Source organism: Lepisma saccharinum, chromosome 4, assembly GCF_977018435.1.
Source record: "Lepisma saccharinum chromosome 4, izLepSacc3.1, whole genome shotgun sequence".
Classification (NCBI taxonomy): Eukaryota; Metazoa; Arthropoda; class Insecta; order Zygentoma; family Lepismatidae; genus Lepisma; species Lepisma saccharinum.
The window spans coordinates 65152842-65176579 of NC_139232.1; the positions used below are offsets into that span (position 1 = coordinate 65152842).

The 23738-nt window shown below is 36.1% G+C and overlaps 1 protein-coding gene across 2 annotated transcripts in view; it reads right to left on the bottom strand.

Annotated features, from left to right (window-relative positions):
• Positions 1 to 2533: 2533 nt before the first annotated feature.
• Positions 2534 to 23738, bottom strand: part of LOC145986530 (ADP-ribosylation factor 1) — a 34614-nt gene continuing 13409 nt past the window's right edge. For both annotated transcript variants that reach the window (XM_083120647.1, XM_083120648.1), the window contains exons 3-5: positions 23008 to 23117; positions 14468 to 14593; positions 2534 to 3904 (exon numbers count right to left, since the gene is read on the bottom strand). In XM_083120647.1, coding sequence (XP_082976773.1) covers positions 3740 to 3904; positions 14468 to 14593; positions 23008 to 23117 — 401 coding nt within the window. In that variant the 3' untranslated portion in view covers positions 2534 to 3739. The remainder of the gene's footprint in view (positions 3905 to 14467; positions 14594 to 23007; positions 23118 to 23738) is intronic.

A 23738-nucleotide genomic window follows, 5' to 3' on the forward strand; every position in this document is an offset into this window, starting at 1 on the left:
GATGCATGGAAAGCATTCAAAGAAGTTGTGAGAAAGTTTCTTGGTAATGTGAAGGACCTATTGCAAAGACATTACGAGAAATGTTAGACAAAAGTGCTTGGTTGTAAAATAAGGTTTGTTATTCCTGCATTTAATGTAGAATATAACCATTATTTTATATATTTAGACTGTATTACATAATAAATGTAATTAATTTTATTTTTGTGTATTATGTTACTATATTATTATAATTTATTGTATTTATCTTGTGTATTTGCAACTTCTACGCTATTTCTAAATGTTGCTGATAAATTGATACAATAACGAAATAACATATTGTGAAATATAGTGACGTTATACAACAAAACAGAATATATTTTAAAAATCAGCGTATCGCAAATAGTTAAAAGTCACCTATTGAGGTTTATACCACAGAAAAAAAAAAGTTTCAATTTGTAGGTTAGTGTAGTTATTTGAAAAGTCTCACAATCTGAACTTTGTGACTAAAATTTTTCCAAAATTTTCAGACTACCTTTGACTGAAGTGGGTGAAAATCATAAAATATGAAACTGTGTGTTTGAATGGATAAATGTTTCTACAAAAGCGCTTGAGCCACATGGTCACTCATCTGATGTATAAAGAGTGGAGTCAGTCTTCACACTGATGTATAATTAATCCATTGTTATTAGTTTGTAGTTTATACTAACGAATATTGCTATGTAATAAATTTTATATCAATCACTTGCACTCATGTGCAATGCTGGTTTGATTTAGTAGACGAAGGGACATCACAAATGCATATGGACAGAACATAACAAAATCCACAGAGGAAAATACAGTGTGGTTATAAATTACTGAGCACATTGATATATGAATTAAGAAACAACACGAAGCATCCTTTCTTTTGTTGCAAACAATAGAGTAGCAGTATCAGTTTGTGTGGACATTGACTAAACGTACGTGGCACAATGGTGGCTCGGTACCAAGATGGCTACCGAGCAAGAGAACGCTCTGTGCATTCTTTGGTTTCAAGGAACCAAATCTGTCATTCTGGCAGACCATTGGTCTCCAAAGATGATGTGGATATAGAGAGAGACTTTTACAAGCATACGTAAAATAGACCTCTTGTACATGCTGTAAAAATGGTTTACTAAAGACAAAAAACTAAACATTGGTACTCGACTATCTTTTATTCATCCTTGAAATATGCTAAATAATTTATAACCACCCTGTACTAGCTGAGTGTCCAGATGCCAACACAAGTCTTGCTAAATGTAGTAGAGTATGTACCACATGAAGGAGAGGTTGCCATTTGGGTGTCTTCTGATGTAGAATTCATAAGAAAGACACCATGGGAAGATATGCCTGAATCCTCTGAAAGATCTTCTATACATAATTTCTCAGAATTTAAATATCCATCAGGATGGATGTTGCAAATTGGAAAAACTACCAAACAAGTAACTGCAGGAACATTTCCGAGCTTCACAAGATTGCCATTAACCGTTACAGGATGACTGGTTTCAAAATAAACCACCCAAATTATGCACTTTTGGACAGCTGGTTTTGTAACCACCACGTGGCAGCAATGAACAAGTTGAGTCTTGAAAACTACAGATGATAATTTCGCTCATTTATATACCTATGGAGGTATGACATACTGGAATGACAAAACCATATATTTATTTGTTACTAGTTTTAAGAAACAAATTTTGAAAATGTCAATATTTAACCCAAAAAATTATGCAATGCAACATATGAATGGGGTATTAAATCCTTTTGTTGTTATAATTTTTACTTTTACATGTAATGACAAACATTTAAAAAAAAAAGTCCATAATGTGTGACAATTAGGCACCCAGGAGACTTCAAAGTTTCAAAATTATGATTTTCTAAAATTTGTTTCATATTTTCATTAAAAACCATAGGGGGGCAGGGATAACCATGTCATTCAAGAGTGGTCTGTTGTCATGCTTCCCTACAAATTTGGTCCATCCAGCATCCATAGGGCCAACACTACAAGCAATATTTCAGATTTTTTCCCCAGAAGATGGCAACAATGAATTTCTTATACATTGCTCTTCTTCCCCACAACAAATATGTATGTTCAATGCAACTTTGCATGGTTGTAGGAATTTGCCACTGATGTATACATTTTTCGTTCGCTTTGGTCTACTGTGGTGGGAAAACAAATTTTGTGTAAAATTTAGATTTTTTATTTTTCTTCTATTAATTTTCATTATTAGGAAGTAAATAAAATATATAAATTTCATATCTGCTAAGAGTTCTGCCATTTAGAAGAAAAGAAAGAAAAAGAAAAAAAAGATTTGATCTCTCCATGACAAATAATTCTCTTTCTTCGATTTTTTTTTGTACACCCTCTGCTGAAGGCTACAGAAATCCCTTTTCTTGTTTGTTTACAGCACATTTCCACACTAACACGTGCTTGTTAAAAACAGCTGGAACCTCAGCAAACTGAAATATGTGTACGCAAGGAATATCATCACTATAGCCAGTACCAATATAATTTATAGAACCCTGAATAAAATGACTGCAGTTCAAGCACAAATACAATGTATTTCACAAGTATGGCATTTTTACAGAATTCTTGAGATATTTCGAAACAAGTACTCAAAGAAAATATACAATCATTATCCAGTTTCGCTTCCAATAACAAACGTCCACACAAACAGGATAAAGCAAAAAAAAAAAAAAAAAAAGATTTACATATGAAATTTTACTAACTGTGCCAAGATAGATCTTATTCTTGAAAATGCATCGAAGTGCTGGCACGAACAGAAAAAATTAAATTATACGATAAGGAAAAAAAAGGGCTGATTTCTCTTGAAGAAGGGCTCAAGATCATAGGTTAGGCCAACAACAACTTTCAGCACGTTGTAGTGACCGTTAATATATATATACGTCACAGACGTAAATTACATAACTTTATATCACAAAGCTTATAACATCTAAGTGATACTGTAAATTCGGAGAAAAAAAAAAGAGGGAAAAACCACTAAAATGAAAATAAAGAAAGCTTTAAGAATTTACAACACAAGATATTCCGGAATGTCAATATTAGTTCTAGTCACTGATCATATTTGTGGTCTTTCTTGCAATACCAACGGAAGAAATGGTTTGCATCACCTAGACAAGACCTACACCTACGTTTTCTGTTACCATGGTGCACTTTTTAAAACTGAGAAAGAATGCAAATTTAACCCTTCCCCTTTTAAAAAAAATATTTAAAAACTGCAACCAGATATCAGTCTTTAGATACAGTAGATTACTTCAGTGGCTGACACGCACTGTAACAAAACAAGACAGGATATTTATCTACAGAGAAACTTATATGTATTGGTGATAGTATGTGTTACAAATTGTTTAAATTCCAATGGTAATCTGAGCACAGCTCTATGGAAATCTGGCACAGCACAGAATGCTTTCATCTCTCAGAACCACAAAAGTTGGGAACAGACATCTCGAAATCAATAATTTTTTATACTTTAGGTGAAAAGTGTAGCTTTTATTAAGAGTTTCATAATTATTATGTCTCCTAGACCAAGTAATAAGACGACCAATCTTTTCGAAAAGCTGACACATCTCACAACTTCATTGTCCTGTCCATTTCACTCATTACGTCCTGGGTTCTCGGGAGAATGCACACAAGACAATTGTTTGTTTTGCATGCACACTCCTTTTCTTCTGCCTACAAACCACTGTTGGGCTACAACGTATGTAGATTGCAACAGATAAAAATAAGTTAACGATTGGCATTCTTCAATTGGTTTGATAGCCAGTCAAGGCCTTCGTAAAGTCCATCTCCGCTGGTTGCACAAGTAGCCTGAATGTACCAATTTCTGTTTCTCAGGGAATGGAGTCCCAACTTATCTGTTATTTCTGCAGCATTCATAGCATTTGGTAAGTCCTAGAAGAGTGAAATAAAGTGAATAAACTTTAAACATATCACCATAAATATTAAAAAGCAAATCATTAGACAAACTGAGAAAGAATTTTATTAAACTGAGATGTACCCGTATCAACTGTAGATCAATACTGATGCACCATTCCACATCCAAACCTGAATGATACCTCTTTCATTAGGAGAGGCAGAGAGATGTGATGGACATCACCCTGGGTATTGGATAAGAAAAAGAGAGAGAAAGTTGGAAAATAGCAAATGCCATGTGAAATCATTGGTTACCTATCAAATTAATATTACTGTTACTTTGCACAGAAATACTTAAAAAAATTGTCTTCTGTTTTGCTCACAATAGCAACTGCTTTCGTAGGAAATGTCCTACTCAGCATGCAATGTTAATTAGACATTATCCATTGTCTAGAGCTTAAAACTATACTTATTCTAACACAAGTTTTGAGAGAGGCCCTCTTCTCTTGTCTTCAGGTGAAATTTCTTTTGCTGGTGATGTGATTTTTCTACAAATCTTACAATGGCCCAAAAACCTATACGTTTTCCCAGTGTAGACTTCAAGCACATATGGTCCCCTCCCCTAAAAAAGTACAAATAGTAGCATGAGTGGATCAAAAGTTAGTACACAATCCTGGGGGTTACCATGGAGTAGTTGGTTAGAGCAACGCATTTGTAGTAAAAATCACAGGTCTGCAGTAGGTTCAATTCCCACCACCAGCAAGAAATTTCACCTGAAGACAAGAAGGGCTCTCTCAAAACTTAAAAGTATTAGAACAAGTATAATTTAATGCACTGGACAATGGATATACCCAATTAACCTTGCATGCTAATGTAGAACCATTGTCACTAACATTCAGAGAATGAATGTCCTACCTTGGGGACAAATATCCTTCCAAGAAGCAACAGTACTGTAATTAGTAATTTAGTATCTCCCATTCTTTGGTACAATAATGAATGTGATGATGATTTGCAGTTGTTAATGTCACTATAACTTGAATCCCTCGTTTTCAGTTTCTTCTTACCATACATTTTAAGAGTAGTATCTATAAGGGTTACAAGAAATTTAAGCTTGTTGCTTAAAACATTAACTGTATACAATTTGTCCATGATGACAATGTTAAGCGGCATTTGGAATACTGGAAGCAATTAAAATCAGGAAATGCAATTTTCGTGTTTTGATGAAGTGAAGAGTGTTCAGCCTAAAAATGGATATTAATTTACTTGGTTGACAGTATACTTTAAGGAGGAACACCCTGAAGTTGTAAATCCTAGCTGTATAATGAGACAAAAATAATCTCAGTGTTGATTACAAATGTCAATTATTAAATAATGTTGAATGACTGTGTTCTATTAAATTTAAAAATACATAAATTGTTACAATGTGGTTTACTAATAAATAGTATTTTCATGTTTGGGAAATACAAAACATGGAAGTATAATGAATACACAAAAGCAAAATACTAACTTTTTCTGTGCCACTTACTTACAAAGGTTCTATTAACTTTGGTGGCTCCAGCCAGCATCCAAACAGGAACATGTTTCATTGCTTGGCCAGTTGCTGGTGCACGTTGCTTTCCTGCATGCCGCTAACACCTATTTTCACTTGATGCAGTACTGGGAGGCAAACGTGATGTGCTTGTCTGCTGTCAGTTTAACATCTATGAGACAGAAGCTCATAGCCTCCAAGATAGCCTCTAAGGGCAGAACTATTTCAAGCTGCGCTTTTCAAACTTGCCAAAAAATAAAATAAAACAAAAACAACTTAAGAACGAATTGTTGTAGAGATATGACATCGGTTTTGTTTTCTTTAAGGCCAGGGTTTTTAGTGGAGGTAAAATTTATATTTTGTACCTCCAAATAATAAGTGTTAAAGGAATAATTTTAAAAAAATGTAATATGTAAGGAAGCACGACAAAAAAAAACAAAAAAACACTCATACGTAATGCCTATGCCGCAACTTTTTTTTTTGGGGGGGGGGAAGACAACTGAAATTACAGTGCTTGAAAGTTTTGCGTAATATCAGAAAATATCCAACTTTGCGCCTTAAACCTGCATTCTCCCTAGACCCTTAATTGCCACATGTTACTTAAAAGTGTTGCTTTTTACTCATTATTACATGTAATTTTTTTTTCACAAAAATGCACTGGTTTAAGAGTTATACGCTTTTCTCCTAAAATTTATCCCATAGTAACAAAAGGGAAATAAAGAACAGCACTTGTTAATAATACCAATAGATATATTGTTTTGTAATTCGGGTATATAATACCTTGAGAGGTATACTAATGAAAAAAAATAAATAAAACTGAAATATTGTGTATAGTTTAAGAAATGGCACCTCAGTTGCTGTCAAGTGGTTTGCCCCCACATTCTCCCTGGTCCCTTGATTGTAGCATGTTGCTTAAGTGTTGCTTTTACTTGTTACATGTAAAACTTAATTTTTCACAAATATGCAGTGCTTTAGGAGTTATGGCCATTTATACATAACTGTATCCATAATTTATGGGGATAACTAGGGGCATGCATATTTCGTTAATGACGAAAACACGAAATATTTTATTGGGTGCCTAGAAGTTATTTTCATTATTTTTCTAAACACGTGTGTATGTTTTTTCAGCCGTATTTATTCGCGAAATAACGCGAAATGAACGGGAAAACGCGAAATGAAACGTTTTACACGAAATTAACACGAAATTAATAGTTTATTAACGAAATATTGTTTTTTAATAAAAAATCGCATGTTTTTCGTGTTAAAACTATTATTTTTGCTTCCGCCATTTTGTCTTTTCTTCGTTCTCTAAGAAGAGTTTAAGACGCCAACTCTCATTGGTCCAAATCTTGAGTGCACTGGATATTGTGGTCCATTATGATTGGCCCTCATACACGAAGAAACCTCGAACCATTCTCCTCACCCCCTCTCGTTCATTTCATTCAAAATCTTGCGAGTAGCGTGAATCGGTTGTTATTGTTCTGCGAGATTTGGTAGCGTAAGAAATTACCATGCCGAAAGCCGTGACTGTGTTTGATCGGGAGCGTGAATTTGCTCATGAAGGCTTTTATATTTTTGATAAAGTAAAACGGATAATGGTGTGCAAATTTTGTAATGTTCGAATTGACTGGAAACGTAAAGATTCGTGCATAAAACATATTCGTGAAAGTGCCTCACATGTGAAAAACAAGAAGACTGCGAACAAGAGCGTTTCACCAACAAAGCGACAAGTATCTCTTGGAGAATTGGCACACAATGCAAAACAAATTAAGAAGGACAAAGAAGACTTCATTATGTCGACAGTGAATGCCTTCGTTCACGCAAATATTCCATTGGAAAAGCTCGATGAACCTGGATTACGCACATGGATGAATCGATACATCACTGGTGAGTACAAGCTTTCGTGTCCATTTATTTACTTAATCGTAATCATTCCTGATTCTTATTGGATATTGTGTTTCGTGAAGTAAAATATATTTAGGAGAATCCATATTTCGTATTTGATGGAATCGAGAAAAAATTTATTTGGACTGTTTTTTTTTTTTTATGAAGAAACGAATGCGAATTTAAAATTAATAGTTAGCATGAAGAAAAATAAAATGTAGTAAGGTGGAAGATCGATGTATTTAGCCGTAAAAAGATCTTACGATATGCGTTTTGTATATTACGATGGAGTAGAAAGTGTTACGATTTTTTTTTTAAGGTGGAAGATCGATGTATTTAGCCGTAAAAAGATCTTACGATATGCGTTTTGTATATTACGATGGAGTAGAAAGTGTTACGATCAGCAGCAAAAATACAAGAAGTCATGTGCGCACTAAGTTTAAACTTTGTTACAAATGTAAGGATGTGCTATTTTTTAATTTTTTAAAAAAAGGCTTGTTTTGTTCGCCTAAAATACGTATCATAGCATGACGTCATTCCCGCGGCTTCCTACGATTAGTTTTTCTGAATTCGCAGCGTCACAAAAAGCATGGTTTTTCTGATTTTTCCACAATTTTGTCACCTGGGAGAACATTTTGTTCATTTAACATGTTCTTCAAATATATCGCGATTTGTATTAACAAAATGCATTTCTCATTATTTTGTGAATAGTGAATGCATTTTTTTTACATCAAGGAGGCTCTCGTATACCTGTTAGCCATACTTTTACTTTGTAATAAATGTAGTGTTTCTTAAATATAAAGAAATTTTCTTTATGTAACTGTTACTGTGGACAAATTTTATGGTGAATAATAAATATTATATTTTTTTAGACAAATAAACTTTGCATGGACAATTTCATTTTGAATAATATATTCTGTACTTTTTTTTTTAATCTGGGAAGTTTTAATAACTAACGCTTAGCATGGGCAATTCTGATATGTAACTCTGAGCATGACCAATTTCATTTTGAATGTTAAATGAAGTTATTTTGGTAAGTGTCGTATGGGCACAACGTATTTCGTTATTTTTACAGGCGAAACTACTTACGGAAATGAGTTTCTGTAGCATGTTGAAGGTCCGTGGAGGTGTTTTCTTTTGTCATGGAATCTGCGTTACCGGGTATTCATGTGTTTTTCAAGAAAAATATGTCTCAGACGCACAATAGATGTTCCTCTTATTTGCTTCCTCTATGTGTACCGGTTGGTGCGTACGTTTCATGATGTAACTCCCTGTCAGTGTTTCCAACCATGCCATTGTTTTCGTTGTTTTGGAACAAGTTTTTAAAATTATGTTCACCTTAACTATGCTTGCCTAACTGAACCTAACCTAACCGGAAATGGTTCGTGGGGCTATCCGTGAATGGTTTCTGGGGTAGCCCCACATACCATTCGCGGATAGCTCCACGAACTATTTCCAGTGAGGTTAGGTTAGGCAAGCATAGTTAAAATTGAAAAAAAAAATCCATTCATAGTAGGTAATTTTCTGTGAAGAAGGTTGGAAACACTGCATACCCACTGATGATGCACAATGCAACTCAGGCAGAGCACGCCATATTGTGTGTTACAGAAGCGAAGAAAGCAAGAACAATAATTACTGTTAATGTGAAAAATGCAAAAGGCGACCTTCAAGAATCTTTCACAATGCAGGATATGTAAGTATGAATGTTAACAATGCCAAAATAACCGAGTGAGAGTTGTTTTGCCCATACAATACTGTTACCATTGTTTTTTTTTACCGTTAGGAACTCGGATCTATTCACCGCTATAACACCGATATGAGATTTTATTTACCGCTTTTGAACCCGAAATTGACACTGGTTTTGTACCGATATTTTGCTTTTTTATTTACCACAAATATGTGCCTCTAGGGATAACGAAGGACTTTTTCAATCTCAGCTTCTAAATAATAGTAACAATATACTGTATGTAGTTTTGTAATTACAGTATGTTATACCTTCAAATGTATACTAATGAACAGAAAGGGACAACTGAAATATTGTTTGTAGTTTTCAAGAAATGGCATTTTCATTGCTGCCTTGCAGTGCTGGTCGACTGCCCTCAACGGAAATTCCAGCATGGTCAAAATATCGACCATCCACCACCTAAAGGTTAACTCATGTAGGAAGTCCATGATTGTGTGCATCTCTCTGATCTTGGTGTCAAATAGTATGTGTGCTGCATTGCTGGATGAAACTTTTTTGATTGTTTTGACAGTTGAATCTGAGGTGTTTGGACAGTGTGGTAGTTGGCTTTTCCCCCTTTCTTTTCTTTGCATGTGAAGTGCTGTTTTATCCATTCGCTAATTGACCTGCCATCATATACTCCTAGATTGTTTATGCGTGGGAGGAATATATCGCTTGTGTTTACAGAGAGCACTGGCTACTTTGGCCACTGGGTTAGGTGATAGTTTCATGTACAGTCTCAGGGTCTTGGCAAGACGGTTGGATGTGGTGTGGTGGTACGGGAAGACAATTATTTTCATTTTATTGCTGGCAGTTTGTTTGGGATATTTTGGATGTCGGATCTGCATCTTAGCTTTACTGTACCATGTTGAAATTTATAATCAGTGTAATACTCTTTCAGTACCCATTGCCAATATTGTCATGCACCTAGCAGAGGAAGACATCCTTCATACACCAGAACTCCAATACATAAGGTATGGTAGATATGCCAAGGACACCATTGATATACAAAAAACAATGGGGGAATAGACCTAGGCAATATTCATCCAACACTCAAATTCATCACAGAACTGGAGAGCTAACACAGTATCAAATTTTTATACCTACAATAAAAAGAATTGGCAACAAATTCACCACCAAAGAAAACCAAGGACAGGGAACCAGTACACCCACGCTCTCTCCAATCATTCACCTAAACAGGAAGCTAATGTTTGGCTAACTTTTACTGTAGAGCTCTCTCCTACTGCATGAGTGAAAAGAATCTAAGGGAAGATGTTGCCACAATCAAGAATGCAGGGCTAAAGAATGGTTACACTGATCATAAACTCTCAACATTGTGCAGTAAAGCTGAGATGCAGGTCCAACATCAAAACCATGCCAAACAAACTACCAGCAATAAAATTAAATGGATTATCTTCCTTTACCAGCACACCATATCCAACTGCCTTGCTAAAAACCCTGTGACGAGACATTAACCAGTGCACTCAACTCACACAAACAATATTTCCTCTCACCCCTAAATAACTCAGGAGTGTATGTTGAATGTGAGTGTAATGTACATTACATTGACAGATCAATTAGACTTATAAAAAAAAGTCAGCGACCACACATGCAAAGCACGCCACATTCAACAGGCACACAATCAAAAAGTTCCATCCAGGCATACATCACACACACTAACTGACAGAAAGATCAAAGAGATGCATGCAATTATGCACTTGTTGCATGAGAAACACAACAGCAGATAGGCACATCACTCTTGGCTCCAAGTACTGCATCAAGTAAAACCTGGTGTTAGTGGCACACAATGCAAACCGGAAACTGACCAAGGAAATAAGTTCCTGTTTGGATGATGGAGGGGCTACTGAAAATAGAACCTTTATAAGTAAGTTGCATGAAAAAAGTTAGTATTTTGCTCCTACGTAGTTATTTAATAGTATTGTATTAATTGTTCTCTGTACCACATTGTAAATTACCGTATAGAACAAATTTATTTTGTCACAGGACAATGTATCTTAATGAGTAGCACATGCACTTGAGACAAAATTGATGTGTTTAATATGGATTCCTTATAGATAAGGAAGTTGCTGTTTGTGCACAAATATTAAATAAGAGTGTAAAATAGAATATACCTAGTCTGGCCATAAATACTGTCGCACACTATTTTGTGAATAAATTTAATATGGTTTAAGATTTTTAAATGTTCTTTTAGTATGTTACACTTACATATATTACACACAAATAGGGCCAATCAGTTTTCAAAATGCCGAGTTTTTGCCATCACACAAGCTCGAAGCTCTGGCCAGGCATCTATTGCAGCACAGATGGTCTTGATGGGAAAGTCCGTCTGTTATCAAGGAGTGCTTTTAACTTTCAATTATAGGGTGCCTCTTCCTACAGACAGTCTCCTCTAGCTCTGGGCACGATTTATAGTCCAAGGTACTGAGATCATGGCTATCAGATGGCCAATCAAACGCGTGAGAACATGATTAGCGAATCACCAATGCATGTTGAAAAATTACGCCAGCCACGCTTCTCAGTTGTGTCCAATCATTCCAAGTGCAAATAAATCAGTGTATCGAAGTGGGTGGTGACATTTTCGAGCACTTGTTGTAAAATGATGCCTCTCACCTACAACAAGCACCCCGATGGTGAGAGGCAAGGTGACCTGCCTACTACAAGCACCCTGATGGTGAGGCAAGGGGACACCTAAAACAAGCACCCCAATGGTGAGAGGACTCACCTTAAAAAAGCACCCCGATGGGAACAAAATACTGCTACGTCCAAGTTGTTGTTCCTGGTTTATGCTAAATGCAGTTTCTTATAAAAATTCAACATGCCTCACATGTTGCAATTAAAAGTGCATTTTTTACCATTTCCTCAATATTTCATTTTTGCGATTACAGTGCCATCTATCACAAATCCACAAACATGTTAAAGACAAAACCTATGTATTTTTGTCTGGAGAATCCGAATCTGCAATACAAAATGGGGGTTCCCATTTGAGATTTTAAAGTTGCCCCAGCCCCAGGTTTGGTGGGGGGTGGAGTTTGGCATCACTGATGACCCCCTTCGTGATGAACAAATTTCACTCAGAACTTTTTTTTGATCAGATGCGTACTTTTCGAGATATTTCGTTGTGTCAAGCTAAAAAAACTCACCCGGTATAAGTTCCCCTGTGCTATAAAATATTGTATAAAGCAATGCCATTAAATAGAAGCACATGGTTGACAAGCGCCATCCTTAGTCTACCAGGAACAACAATCGATTCGTTATCAGACGTGAAGGTGCATGCGTTCAAGGGCGAAAAGTAAATGCTTGTTCAGAAAAAGGAAGGGTCGCGTCATAAGGAGTTCAGAAGCATGGATGCTAAGGGCGTTCTGCTTATGGACTTTTTGGAATGAGGAAGAACAATTAAGGCTGACCGTTATTGTCAAACATTGGGTACACTGAAAAATGCAATTCGACACAAGCGACCAGGTCTCCTGTCAGTTGGTGGCATTCTTCTTGACAATAACACTCGCCCCCACTCAGCAGTGCAAACACAACACAAAATTGAAGAATTGGGGTGGGGATTTAGCACCAAGTGATTTCCATCTTTTTCCGGTGTTAAAGTCTGAATTGCAAGGTTACCGTTTCGAAACAGATGAACATGTATGTATAGTTTTCTAACGTATCTTAAAAATATTTTTTTTACAGCATACGGAAACTTATATATTGAACGACCCACATAAAGGTACATCAAGCCAGAAAGAGCACATTTGTAGATGTGATTCCACTGGTTGACTTTTCCAGCAATAAAGAAAGATTTTCTTTAAAATAACATTCTGTGCAAGGTGGATAAAAATCATGATTTTTTATTTTTTTTTAAAAAAAAACATGCTTAAATTTGCTTGTATGGTTTTTGGCACCATACATATATGTTTTTTCTTTTATAGAAAGGCTGGTAAACGGTCCAGTAAAATATTTGCAGTTTTATTAAAGCAAATAAAAGAAAATATATGTAAATATACATTTTTCTATTTCTGATACTGTATATATGAACCTACTATGGAAATGTTTGTTGCGTGTGTTAATGAAACTATATTAATTTCAGTAACATTTCTTCCAGTGAAAATAAAACTAACAATGCACTATACAATTGTAAGAAAATATTTTTTATAGTTTTTGTAGCTTAATTTTGGCAATTTCTTTAATGATAGTTTGCAAAATATCAGCTGGCATGTTCATTTACAGTTTAATGATAATGACACTTTCTAGAGTTCAACATTGATTTGCTTTATTTTACTTCGATTTTTGTGATACTTTTGGTTAATTTGCGAAGATGGGGATGAGTGATGAAATTGATGAATGGACACTCACAAACATCCATGCCCAGGCTAGGATTCAAACCCAGGACCCCTGGCTTAGTAGCACGATGTGCTAACCACTCCACCACGGGGGCTGGCTACAGTTTAACATTATTAATACTTTGTATATTATTCTACACAAAATGTTTCCATATAAAAAAATATTTGAATTTTAAATCAAGATAAAAATAAGTGTGTTTACAGTTTACATATTACATTTCCTTTCATATGAGCTTCACCGCATCAGTACACATATTTTGTTTCCTTTCTTAGAGCGTAATAAACACCATTAAATGATTATGAGATTAATGTACTTTCATGAAAAGTGATTCTGATATCTACAAAATCCTTATGTACTTTACTCTATAAATTATTTCTTTGAAGTGATTTATATCAATCTACCTTGATTCAGTGGTTGAAAAATTAGTTTCACATACGAGGGTTACAGCAAAAGAAATGGCAACTATTTATTTACACAATAATGCGGGTCAGGCAAGAAATTGTAAAATATACAATTTGAAGGTCACGATATATGCTAATGTTTAATGTATGAATTTTGAACAACATGGAGATCTGTATCAGGATGGGAGAAAATAAACAACAAAATAAGAAACATCAATCGTTTGTTACAAATATCATCCTGAACATTGCATGTCGGCAGTTGCTTCTCTTCCATGTCCGAATGCTGCTGCCCACCTTGCAACAGTTCAGTATGGTAGAGCATCATTTCCTAAAGCTTTCACAAGCTCAGTGATACATTCTCTCGCATTCTTTCCACAGAGAACTGCTATTTTCATATAAGAACGCTCTTCACACCGGGTCACATTCATCCTGCATGACTGTTAAACATGCACAGACTTCCCACTTCCCTCAGTTCAATGTCTTGGCACCCACTGTCATCTAGTGGCATCACAATACAGTGCATGTGATGGGGGTCTCCACTGTATATTTTAAAATTTCTTGCCTGACAAACATTATCGTGGAAAAAAATGGTTGCCATGACTTTTGCTGTAACCCTCGTACAATTAAACACAATCAATAATAAATATCTCAAAGTGAAAACAACAAAAATATAATTATGGTAACATAAGAGTATAAAGTCTATGTAGGTTTGTTACCTGTTTATTAGCAAAGATCAATAACACAGCATCCCTCAATTCATCTTCTGCAAGCATTCTCATCAGTTCCTCACGAGCTTCTCCAATTCGTTCTCTATCATTGCTGTCAACTACAAAAATGAGTCCCTAGAAAGAGCAAGAAATAACATTTCATGAACAAATTCATGCATCCAAACAAATGTTTTTGTGTATGAAGAAATTTGTACAATAGATTTTGAAAAAAGTTCACAAGTGCATCACACAGATCTAATCTTTTCAATCACAATGTTTCTTTTCTATCTACTGCATTACATTGCAATGTAATAGTAATAACATTTAATCAACATATCCTCAACAGCTCCCAACATAAATTCCAGTTTCCATGTGAAATATAATTTGAAGCAGAGTAGTAGTTTTAACCTTTAGAGGATGGATCCTCACATGAGTGTAAACCCTCTCCGGATAGGACCTTGCTGTGATGTACAAAAAAAAATCATAGCTCGAGAACTAATTTTTATAGGGAGATGAAATCGGTTGTTTTTCTTCGTCTTTTAGTAGAGGTGAAATTTATACATTTAAAAAATGGCATTTGGTACATCCATGTGGCCACTACAATAGAGAGAAGTGAATGAAAAATGTACACCACCATAAAAGAGTTTGCCCCCACCCCTGCATTGTGAGCCTGGAGGGATCCAGAAAGGCTAAGGGAGTTGGAACCCCGACAGAAAAACAAGGGTGTACCTGAAAAACCACAGGTGGCAGCCCCACCACCCAGGTGTAGGTTGACAGGCCTAATTAGCTGACAGCCGAAAAAATAAAAATTCGAGGAAAAAAAGAAGAAAGCCGGACTGGAAATTGTAAACAGTGTGGGAACACTGACAGGAAGGACTGAAGAAATTGAGGATCTAACGGAGAGAAGAGGAATAGACATCTTTGGAATGAGCAAAACAAAATGGAAAGGAAGAAGCGAAATGTACTGGGCAGGCACTAAAGAGGGCAGAAGTGAGGTTGGATTTGCAGTCAGAAGTGGAATAAGTGAAAAAGTAGAAGGATAAAGGATAGAATAACAAATCAGTGGAAAAGTAATAAAAATAATTAAGTGTATGCCTCACAAACAGGATGTACAAGGGAGGAGAAAGAAAAATTTGAAGACGACTTGGAAGAACATATAGGAAAGGAATGGCAAATTGTGATGGGCGATTTTAATGAACAAGTGGGAGAGACAGGAAAAGGTATACGGAAATACTTGGGGCAGATGGATGGGGACAGAGGAATGAGGAGGGAAGGAGGCTACTGGACCTTCGTAAGAGAAACTGACTGTTAGTAGGTAATAGCTGGTTTAAGAAGAAATATGACAGTCATAAAATTATAAGATACAGTTGGAATAATAAAAGTCTGAAATACAGTAGATTATATATTGGTAAACAAGGAAGTACACAAGATAATGAACAACATTAAAGTAAAACCCAGTGACAACTTAGACAGTGACCACAGGCTACTAGTACAAGATGTGAGGAGATGGAAAATAAAAGATAGAAGGTAGGAACAAGAGAGAAGGATAAGTGTGGAAATTGAAAGATAAGATGATAAAGAGAAATATCAAGAACTATTACAAACTAAAGTGCCAAGAGATGAACCCAAAGGAATAGAAACAGAATGGATAAGATTTAAAACAGAATTAGTAGAGGCAGACGAAAAGGTATGTGGAAGGACGAGCAAGAAAAGAAACACCATGGTTGAATGGCAGAACTAGAGAGGCAGTGAAAAACAAAAAATGATGCGTTTAGAAAATGGTTTAAAGTTACATCACAAAATGCACAAAAAAAAGGACATGGAAAAGAAGAAAGAGGCAAGAACAGTAGTAGAGGAGGAAAGAAGAAAGTGGATAGAAGAATGGGCCAAAGTGCTAGAAGAAGATGCAGATGGGAACAAGAAAGTATTGTATGGATTAGTGAGAGAGGGAGAAGAAAAAGAGGAGACAGCTGTAAGGTAAGGGATGAAAGAGGAAATGTTTCAGAAGAGATGAAGAAATAAGGAGAATGTGGAGAAATCATTGAGAAATTGCTGAATGTGGAAAATAAATCTCACATTGAAAGAAGTGGAGGAAGCACTGAAGAGAATGAAGAGAGGTAGAGAGGTAGAGCACCTAGAATAGATGAAGTGCCAGTGGAAATGATACTAGGAGTAGGAGTGATTGGTGTGTACAGTGTGTTGAAAACAATGTGGCAAGAGAGAGAAGTGCCAAGAGATTGGACAAAGGGACTAATAGTTCCCATATTCAAGAAGGGTGACAGAAAGGACTGAAAAACTATAGAGGAATAACACTCATGTGCCACTCAGCAAAGGTGTATGAGAAAAGAATAAGGGAAGTAACAGAGCTGAACATGAGAGAGGAACGGAATGAATTTAGAAGAGGCAGATCGATCAACAGTAGATCTGATATTCACCATAAGAAAATTACATGATAGGCACTACAAGTATGGAAATGATGGAGAGTTTCAAATATCTAGGAAGCGTAATTGAGAGAAGTGAAGAATAGATAAGGATGTAAACAGAAGAGGACAAATGGGTGGTGGACTATTTGAAAGCGTTCAAAGATTAATATGGAACAGGGATGTACCAATGAAATGCAAGGTAATATATGACACATACTATGTGACAATAATTACTTATGGAGCAGACACTTGGACCAAAAAAAAAAAAATTGATGCAGGCAGTGAGAGATGAAATTTTTAAGGAGTATATTGGGGTAGACTAGAAGGGACAGAATAAGGAATGATGAGATCCAACAGACAGTGGGGGTGGTGAAGCTTCAGGACAGGATAGATCAGGAATAGATGAGATGGTTCGGACACATGAAGAGGATGGATGCAGAAAGACTACCAGTAAGAGCTTTACAATGCAAAAGGAGTGGGAGTAAGGCCAAAGGGGAGACCAAGAAGTTGGTGGAAAAAGTCACATAGTGGAGAGTGTTAAAAGAAGAGGACAAGATTGGAACACCATTAAAAGAGAGGAGTGGTGGAAGACCAGGAAAAAATGGAGAGGTTTGACTTTATGCCGATGCTGATGATCTAGCAGTGGTACATTCCTACAACCATGCAAAGTTTAATTGAAAAGACATACTTCTAGGGAAAAGAAATAATAATGCATGAAAATAAACATACTTCTTGGAGGGAAAATTAACTGAAACAACAAAAACTACATGTGTTACATAATTTTCTAATATATGGCCAACTCTACCATATCGCTGAAATTTTGAAATTCAGCTAGCACAATGCAAAAACTCATAATGGCATAGTTATTATTCTTATTTAATGATCCATGTGATACAGAAAACACACATACTGTATTTTTTATTAATAAAAAAGTCATGGAAATATCCGTAAAAGAACAAGAAATATTTAAAAAAACCTATTTTTAACTGAATTTAAAAATTCGGGTGTCAGGTGAAAATTTTCAGGAGCCATGGTTATCAGGCACCTTGCATTTTTTCTACCGCTGTGTGTAGTTTCCAAGATTTTTTAAAATTGTTGTTTTAAGTCCACTTTATGCACAGAAAGGCTAATCAGGATTGGACCTACAGTTTAACCTTTTGGAGCACAAGGCCATTTTCACAGGTTGAGCAAAATGCAGAGTTTCAATTAAATTAGATCGGAGGCTAATTGCTCTAGAGAGATGAATGATATACCGTTGTACGTGGAATGAACCAACGATTCAGACTATATAAAATTTATGCAAATTCTGCGTATATGTGGCGGGGGAGGGGAGAACCCCAAAATTCCAAAATTTCAGAAAAAATGAAGATTCCCCCCCTTCCCCCAAGAAAAAATTACATGACAGTGTCGACATGCACATTGAAATTATCACTGGCATGTAAGGAACACAAAAATATTTGCATTATTATCGTATGACCAATGTAACGTGAGTTGAACCCCGATAGGATATAGTCAAGTGAGATATGACAGAAGCAAGGAATACAAGGAAATAAAAGGGAAAGCAGTGATGACAAGTCGACAACAGAAGAAGAAAAATTTAGAAGATCATCACAAAGAAAGAAAAGGAAAAGGAGAGGCAGTGAAGAAGGAAGCGATAATGGAAGACTGTCAAACACGTTGAATGAAAATTATTCGGGGATGGAGATATATAAAACGAGAATTCCTAGACCAAATGAATCACAACATTTACCCAAGTTCAACGGAAACATCTCAGAGAAGTGCAGACGTAAATAAGAATTCCAGAGCACACGATACTAGATCTCATTGAAAGTTGCTTTGAACAATCCGCAGCAGGGTGGTATCAGCTGAACCAACATATGTTCAAAACATTTGAGGAATTTAGCAAGAAGTTCTCGGAATAGTACAGTAGTCATGAGTTGGAGACATTGAAGAAAAGATACATGGATTGGTCAAAGGTGGAAAGCTTAAAAGAGCACACGTGGGAAATGTTGAGAAGTTTTAGAAATTTAAACGAAAAATGGAGTGAAGACGAGCTAGTAAGACACCAAACTCTACCTATAAGGATACAGAGAGCCATAGCTGTAGTAAAATTAAGGAGGATGACCTGATAGATTATTTAAGGACTGATGATATGTTAAAGATGACACAAGGTTCATGGGAAAGAGAAAGGAATGAATGCGAGGTAAGTTACTATCCAAAGAGGCAAAAAGTGGAAGAAGAGCACCACCCAGAAACTAAGTTCAGAAGACAGGAGTTTGTAGTCAGGAATGTAGGGTTGAGAAACACGTTTCAGGAAAGAGGAAGACTGTTTTCAGGAGATGACGAAGGTGGCCAGAGAAGGAATCCCAGACAAGAAGGTAATGGAAACTATAATAGAAGAAATCCAGGATACAGAGGAAGAAGCTATTATCGACAATATGGAAGAGATGTAAACCCAGGGTGCAGAGCTGAACAAGATGAAAGACGTTACCAAAAGAATAGTGGCAACGAGGAAGATGACAGAAGAGTATACAAATGAACGAAAAGAAAAGTGAAGCTGTGGAACTTGTAAGAAGCCAAGTATGTGACGAGAGAAGAAACGGCGAGTGGCAGTTGCCAAACGACAAGGTGAGGAATGTTGAACAGCCAAGAACAACAAACATGTAGAGCTCTTACAGGCGTGAGGGCGAATGAAAGCAAAGAGAATATGAAGAGAGAAGTGGATAAAAAATGGAATGGAGATTTGAAATTATATCTTACTGGGGAAACCAACTTTGAAAATTTGAAACCAGGAAGAACATTTTATGTCAAGGCCAGAATAATAGAATTAAAGGTCAGATGTTGAATTGATTGCGGAAGTGTTGGAAGAGAATCAAAGGAAAATATCACCAGGTAAAGCTGGATGCATCTGAGAAAGACAGGGTTAGGTTGGTTATGGCAGCTGGCAAGGAAGGATATAAGATCTAAGGGACAGTAAAAGTGATAATAAATAAGGGAGAAGTTAACTTCGAAGTCAAATTTCTAGTCGTCAAAAGGTTAAGAAGTGACATCATATTGGGAGTACCGTTCTTAGAAAACTATGATGGGCATTTATACATAAAGGAAAGAAGATTGAACCTGGAATCGTTAGGAAAAGGCAGAATTGATATTGCTATGGACAAAGAAGAAGATCAGAAAGTTGGCATTAATATGTAAAGTATTGTGTTTAATGAAAGTGATGCAGTATATAATGAAGAATACGACGGAAGCATGAAGGGAAATGAAAAAAATTGAAGTTGAATATAACAAATCAGTGGAAGAAATACAGGCCAAAGTCGATGAATGCCAAGGTATCTCCAAAGAAGAGAAGGAAGAATTGGAATACATTCTAAGAAAACAAAGACATCTTTAGTCAACGTCCAGGGTTAACTGATGTATATGTATATAAAATTGAGGTGGATACACATAAACCAATCGTATCCAGACAGTACTCCATACCTTTCTCAAAGAGAAAAGCAGTAGAGAAAGAATTGCAAAAATAGATTGACTGGGAAACCATCAAAAACTCCAATAGTGTGCATGTAAGTCCGATGCATGTTGTGGACAAGCCAGATGGAGGTGTAAGGCCTGTACTGGATTTGAGAGAATTAAATAAAAACGTCTTGCTGCCCAGGAACCAAGTACAACAATGGGAAATACAAGAGACTGGACCAGTTTAAATTTTATGTGTTTAGGAAGGAAGTTTTTGAGCCGATCAAGTGAATGCAATGCACCGAAAGCTCTTCTAGGTACTGAGTTAACATGCTCTGCCCAGGTGAGATGGTGGTTGAGTATCACACTTAGATTCTTAACAGTAGTGGAGAAGGGCAGATGCGTATCATTTACGTTGAGTCTAGGGAGGCTAGATTTATTTACTTTGCTCAAAATTCTAGGGGCACCTACAAGAATACACTGGGTTTTAGTCGGGTTTAGATGTAAGCCATGGTGTGCAGACCAAGTACTTATTTGTTTAAGGTCATTGTTCACAATTTCTATTGCATGCAGAATTTCTTGCGGGGGGAGAGAGAAATATAACTGAAAATCATCGGCATAGATATGGTATTTACAGCAGTTAAGCACCGTTGGGAGGTTGTTTATATACAGAGCAAATAAGAAGAGAGGGGCCGAGTAAAGTGCCTTGAGGGACACCACAAGGAATGTTAACATTATTTCACACAAACAAAACAACTGATAAACATATAATATGCCTTTCAAAGTTAAACTAATCTCTCCTTTCCATGTTTTATTTATGAACAAATTTCCAAGAAATTCAGGTATCTGTGTAGCACAAATTTATGTAATGATTAAAACTTGGATTTCTGGGCACTGAAAACTACACGAATAAGTAGGCACGAAAAAGGAAATATAATAAACTAAAATTTAAATATTGTGCATAATAACAATAAAAAAATTCAAAATCTTTCACAATTGAATAATTACATAAGATAAAAAACAATAATTTCTTACCAGGGGCAGGGCAGAACACTGCATAACTTTTATATTAATAGAAAACACACACACATGGACGGAGTGATACTTTAATTATTGTTCTTCAGCGGACTATTGCCGAGAACTCATTATGCAGTTAAATATATGTTCTGGAAAATTTTCGTATCTTCTTGCTCTCTTAGGACTAGAATGACAAAATGTCAAAAAATATATGGACGACACAACTCGAGCCCCAAGAAGGATTATACTGGCTGTAATTCCAGATGCCAGAGCCTAGTTAGTCTGCAAAATGCAGTCCATAGTGTACTATGTGGAATGGAGGTTAACACTTGGTTGTCTTCGCAAAGCATCACCCCTTACACCCCAAATGTCAGCATCTTGCATTCAATTACAGGCCACTTACATGTACAGGGAGTGGTAATTTTACCTACAAACCCATATGCCCGGAATGCCATTTATTAAAATGTAAAGCATAATATCTTGAAAACTTTTTATTCTAACCTTCTTAAATAACAGAAGAGTTACAAATGTGCAATCAACATTGTTACAAAATACCATGCCATCACATTTCTCTTCCTTTCCCGAGTGATCCTACCAACTTCATAAGAAGCTAATGGGGCATGCCATCATGTTGCATGTTTTGCAGAGCGGTATTGCAAGTTCACTTGACCTGTAGAACCTACGTCATTTTTGGTCTTGCCTGTTTCGCTTCTTTACTGACATTTATGCAAAGAGGCTAATAGGAACAAAAGAGACTTGAAAGTATCTATTTCCATTACAATTTAAATAGTATGTTTAGAGCAAGGTTGGCTTACTCAAAAAAGCAATGTGTTAGTTATATTGCTTCCAAAAGTCACATGAAGCCATTATTTATGACTGAATGTACTTTAGCTATCTTACAAACAGTAGGTACAGTTCATGTGCAAGGATGTAAGAGGTCTGGAAAACTGCCTATGAGGATAGCATTAATTACGAAGTTGCTCCAAGAAAGTGACTGTTCCTGCCCTTAAGCTCATATCTGTAACACACCAAGAAAGTGTAAAAGTTGGTGCAACCATACCCCTCCCTCCCTCTCTCTTTTACACACACACACACAAACTACTCAGACATTGATTAATCAGCTTAGGTCCTCACCAAGCAGCTATCGCATATTAGAGTTTTGAGTTTTCAGCCTGAAAATCCATTTAGTCCGTTGTGTAAAATTTCATTTGAGGTGACCATGCAATAGTGTGAATTTTCCAAAAACTGAGAAGAGAGTTGTCATCAAGTAACGCTTCTCCAAGAATACTGGAGCCAAGGGAATTTAAGACTACTTGACTTAAAGCAACCCAACGACTGCCCTACAGATTTCAGAGAAGGGGGGATGAGCAGAGATGATGAAAGTACATGATCTTTGTGGAAAACACAGTGACTGAGGAAAATATTGATAGTGTCCACGACATGATCCTTTGAGTGTTGTGCCAAGTACGTCAATGTGAAAGGGAATTACATTGACTAAAATCACATTCAATTGTTACTGACACCATTTTTGATTTCAGAGACAAAATACTTTTCAACCAACTGCATCACATGCTACCTCAATCCCGAGCCAAACTGAATGCATTGTGCATACCCAGACCACATAAAAATCACAATTACATAAACATTTTCCACATGTACCTGTGTATTTTGGAAGTAATGTCTCCATAAAGGTCGAATTTTGTCTTGGCCGCCTACATCCCATACTGTGAAGCTGATGTTCTTGTATTCTACTGTCTCCACATTAAAGCCTATGGAAAGAAAAATGAGTCCATTAGAGAGTTCCACAAAACTGAAGCAAGATATTCACCATCAAAGACACACATTAAATGGAACATGACCTCATTAGGGACACACACTCATACAAAGATAATATTTTAAAAACTTGCTTCTTGGAAAACGAATAAAGAAAGTACATGTTGTTTTGTGGAAAAAACCGGAAATACATGAAAAACCGTAAATATATGAAAAACCTCTGCATCATGTTACTTGTTTGTGTGAAGGTAAGTGACATGTTAGGTTTTCAAATATTGTTGTATGGTATTTTAATATTGTTTTTATTTATTGACAACTACTTTATATGAACTTTTCCAATGGAGGTACCAGCACTGCTGTGTTTGAAGAGAATTTACGTTGTCATATGTTTTACACTGGGATGCAATGATGTGTGTTACTCAAGTATTTTTCCTTAATCAAACTGATCAGATTTCTACAAACATTAGCAATGAAAATATCTTGTGTAAGCAGCTGAGTAACGTTGTGAGTTGCAAGTAGAATAAAATGCTGATCTTAAGAAGCTATAAAATACTGTAAAAACAGTACAGACTAGCAATTGTTAGAGTCCATACATAGAACACAGAATTTATTTTTTA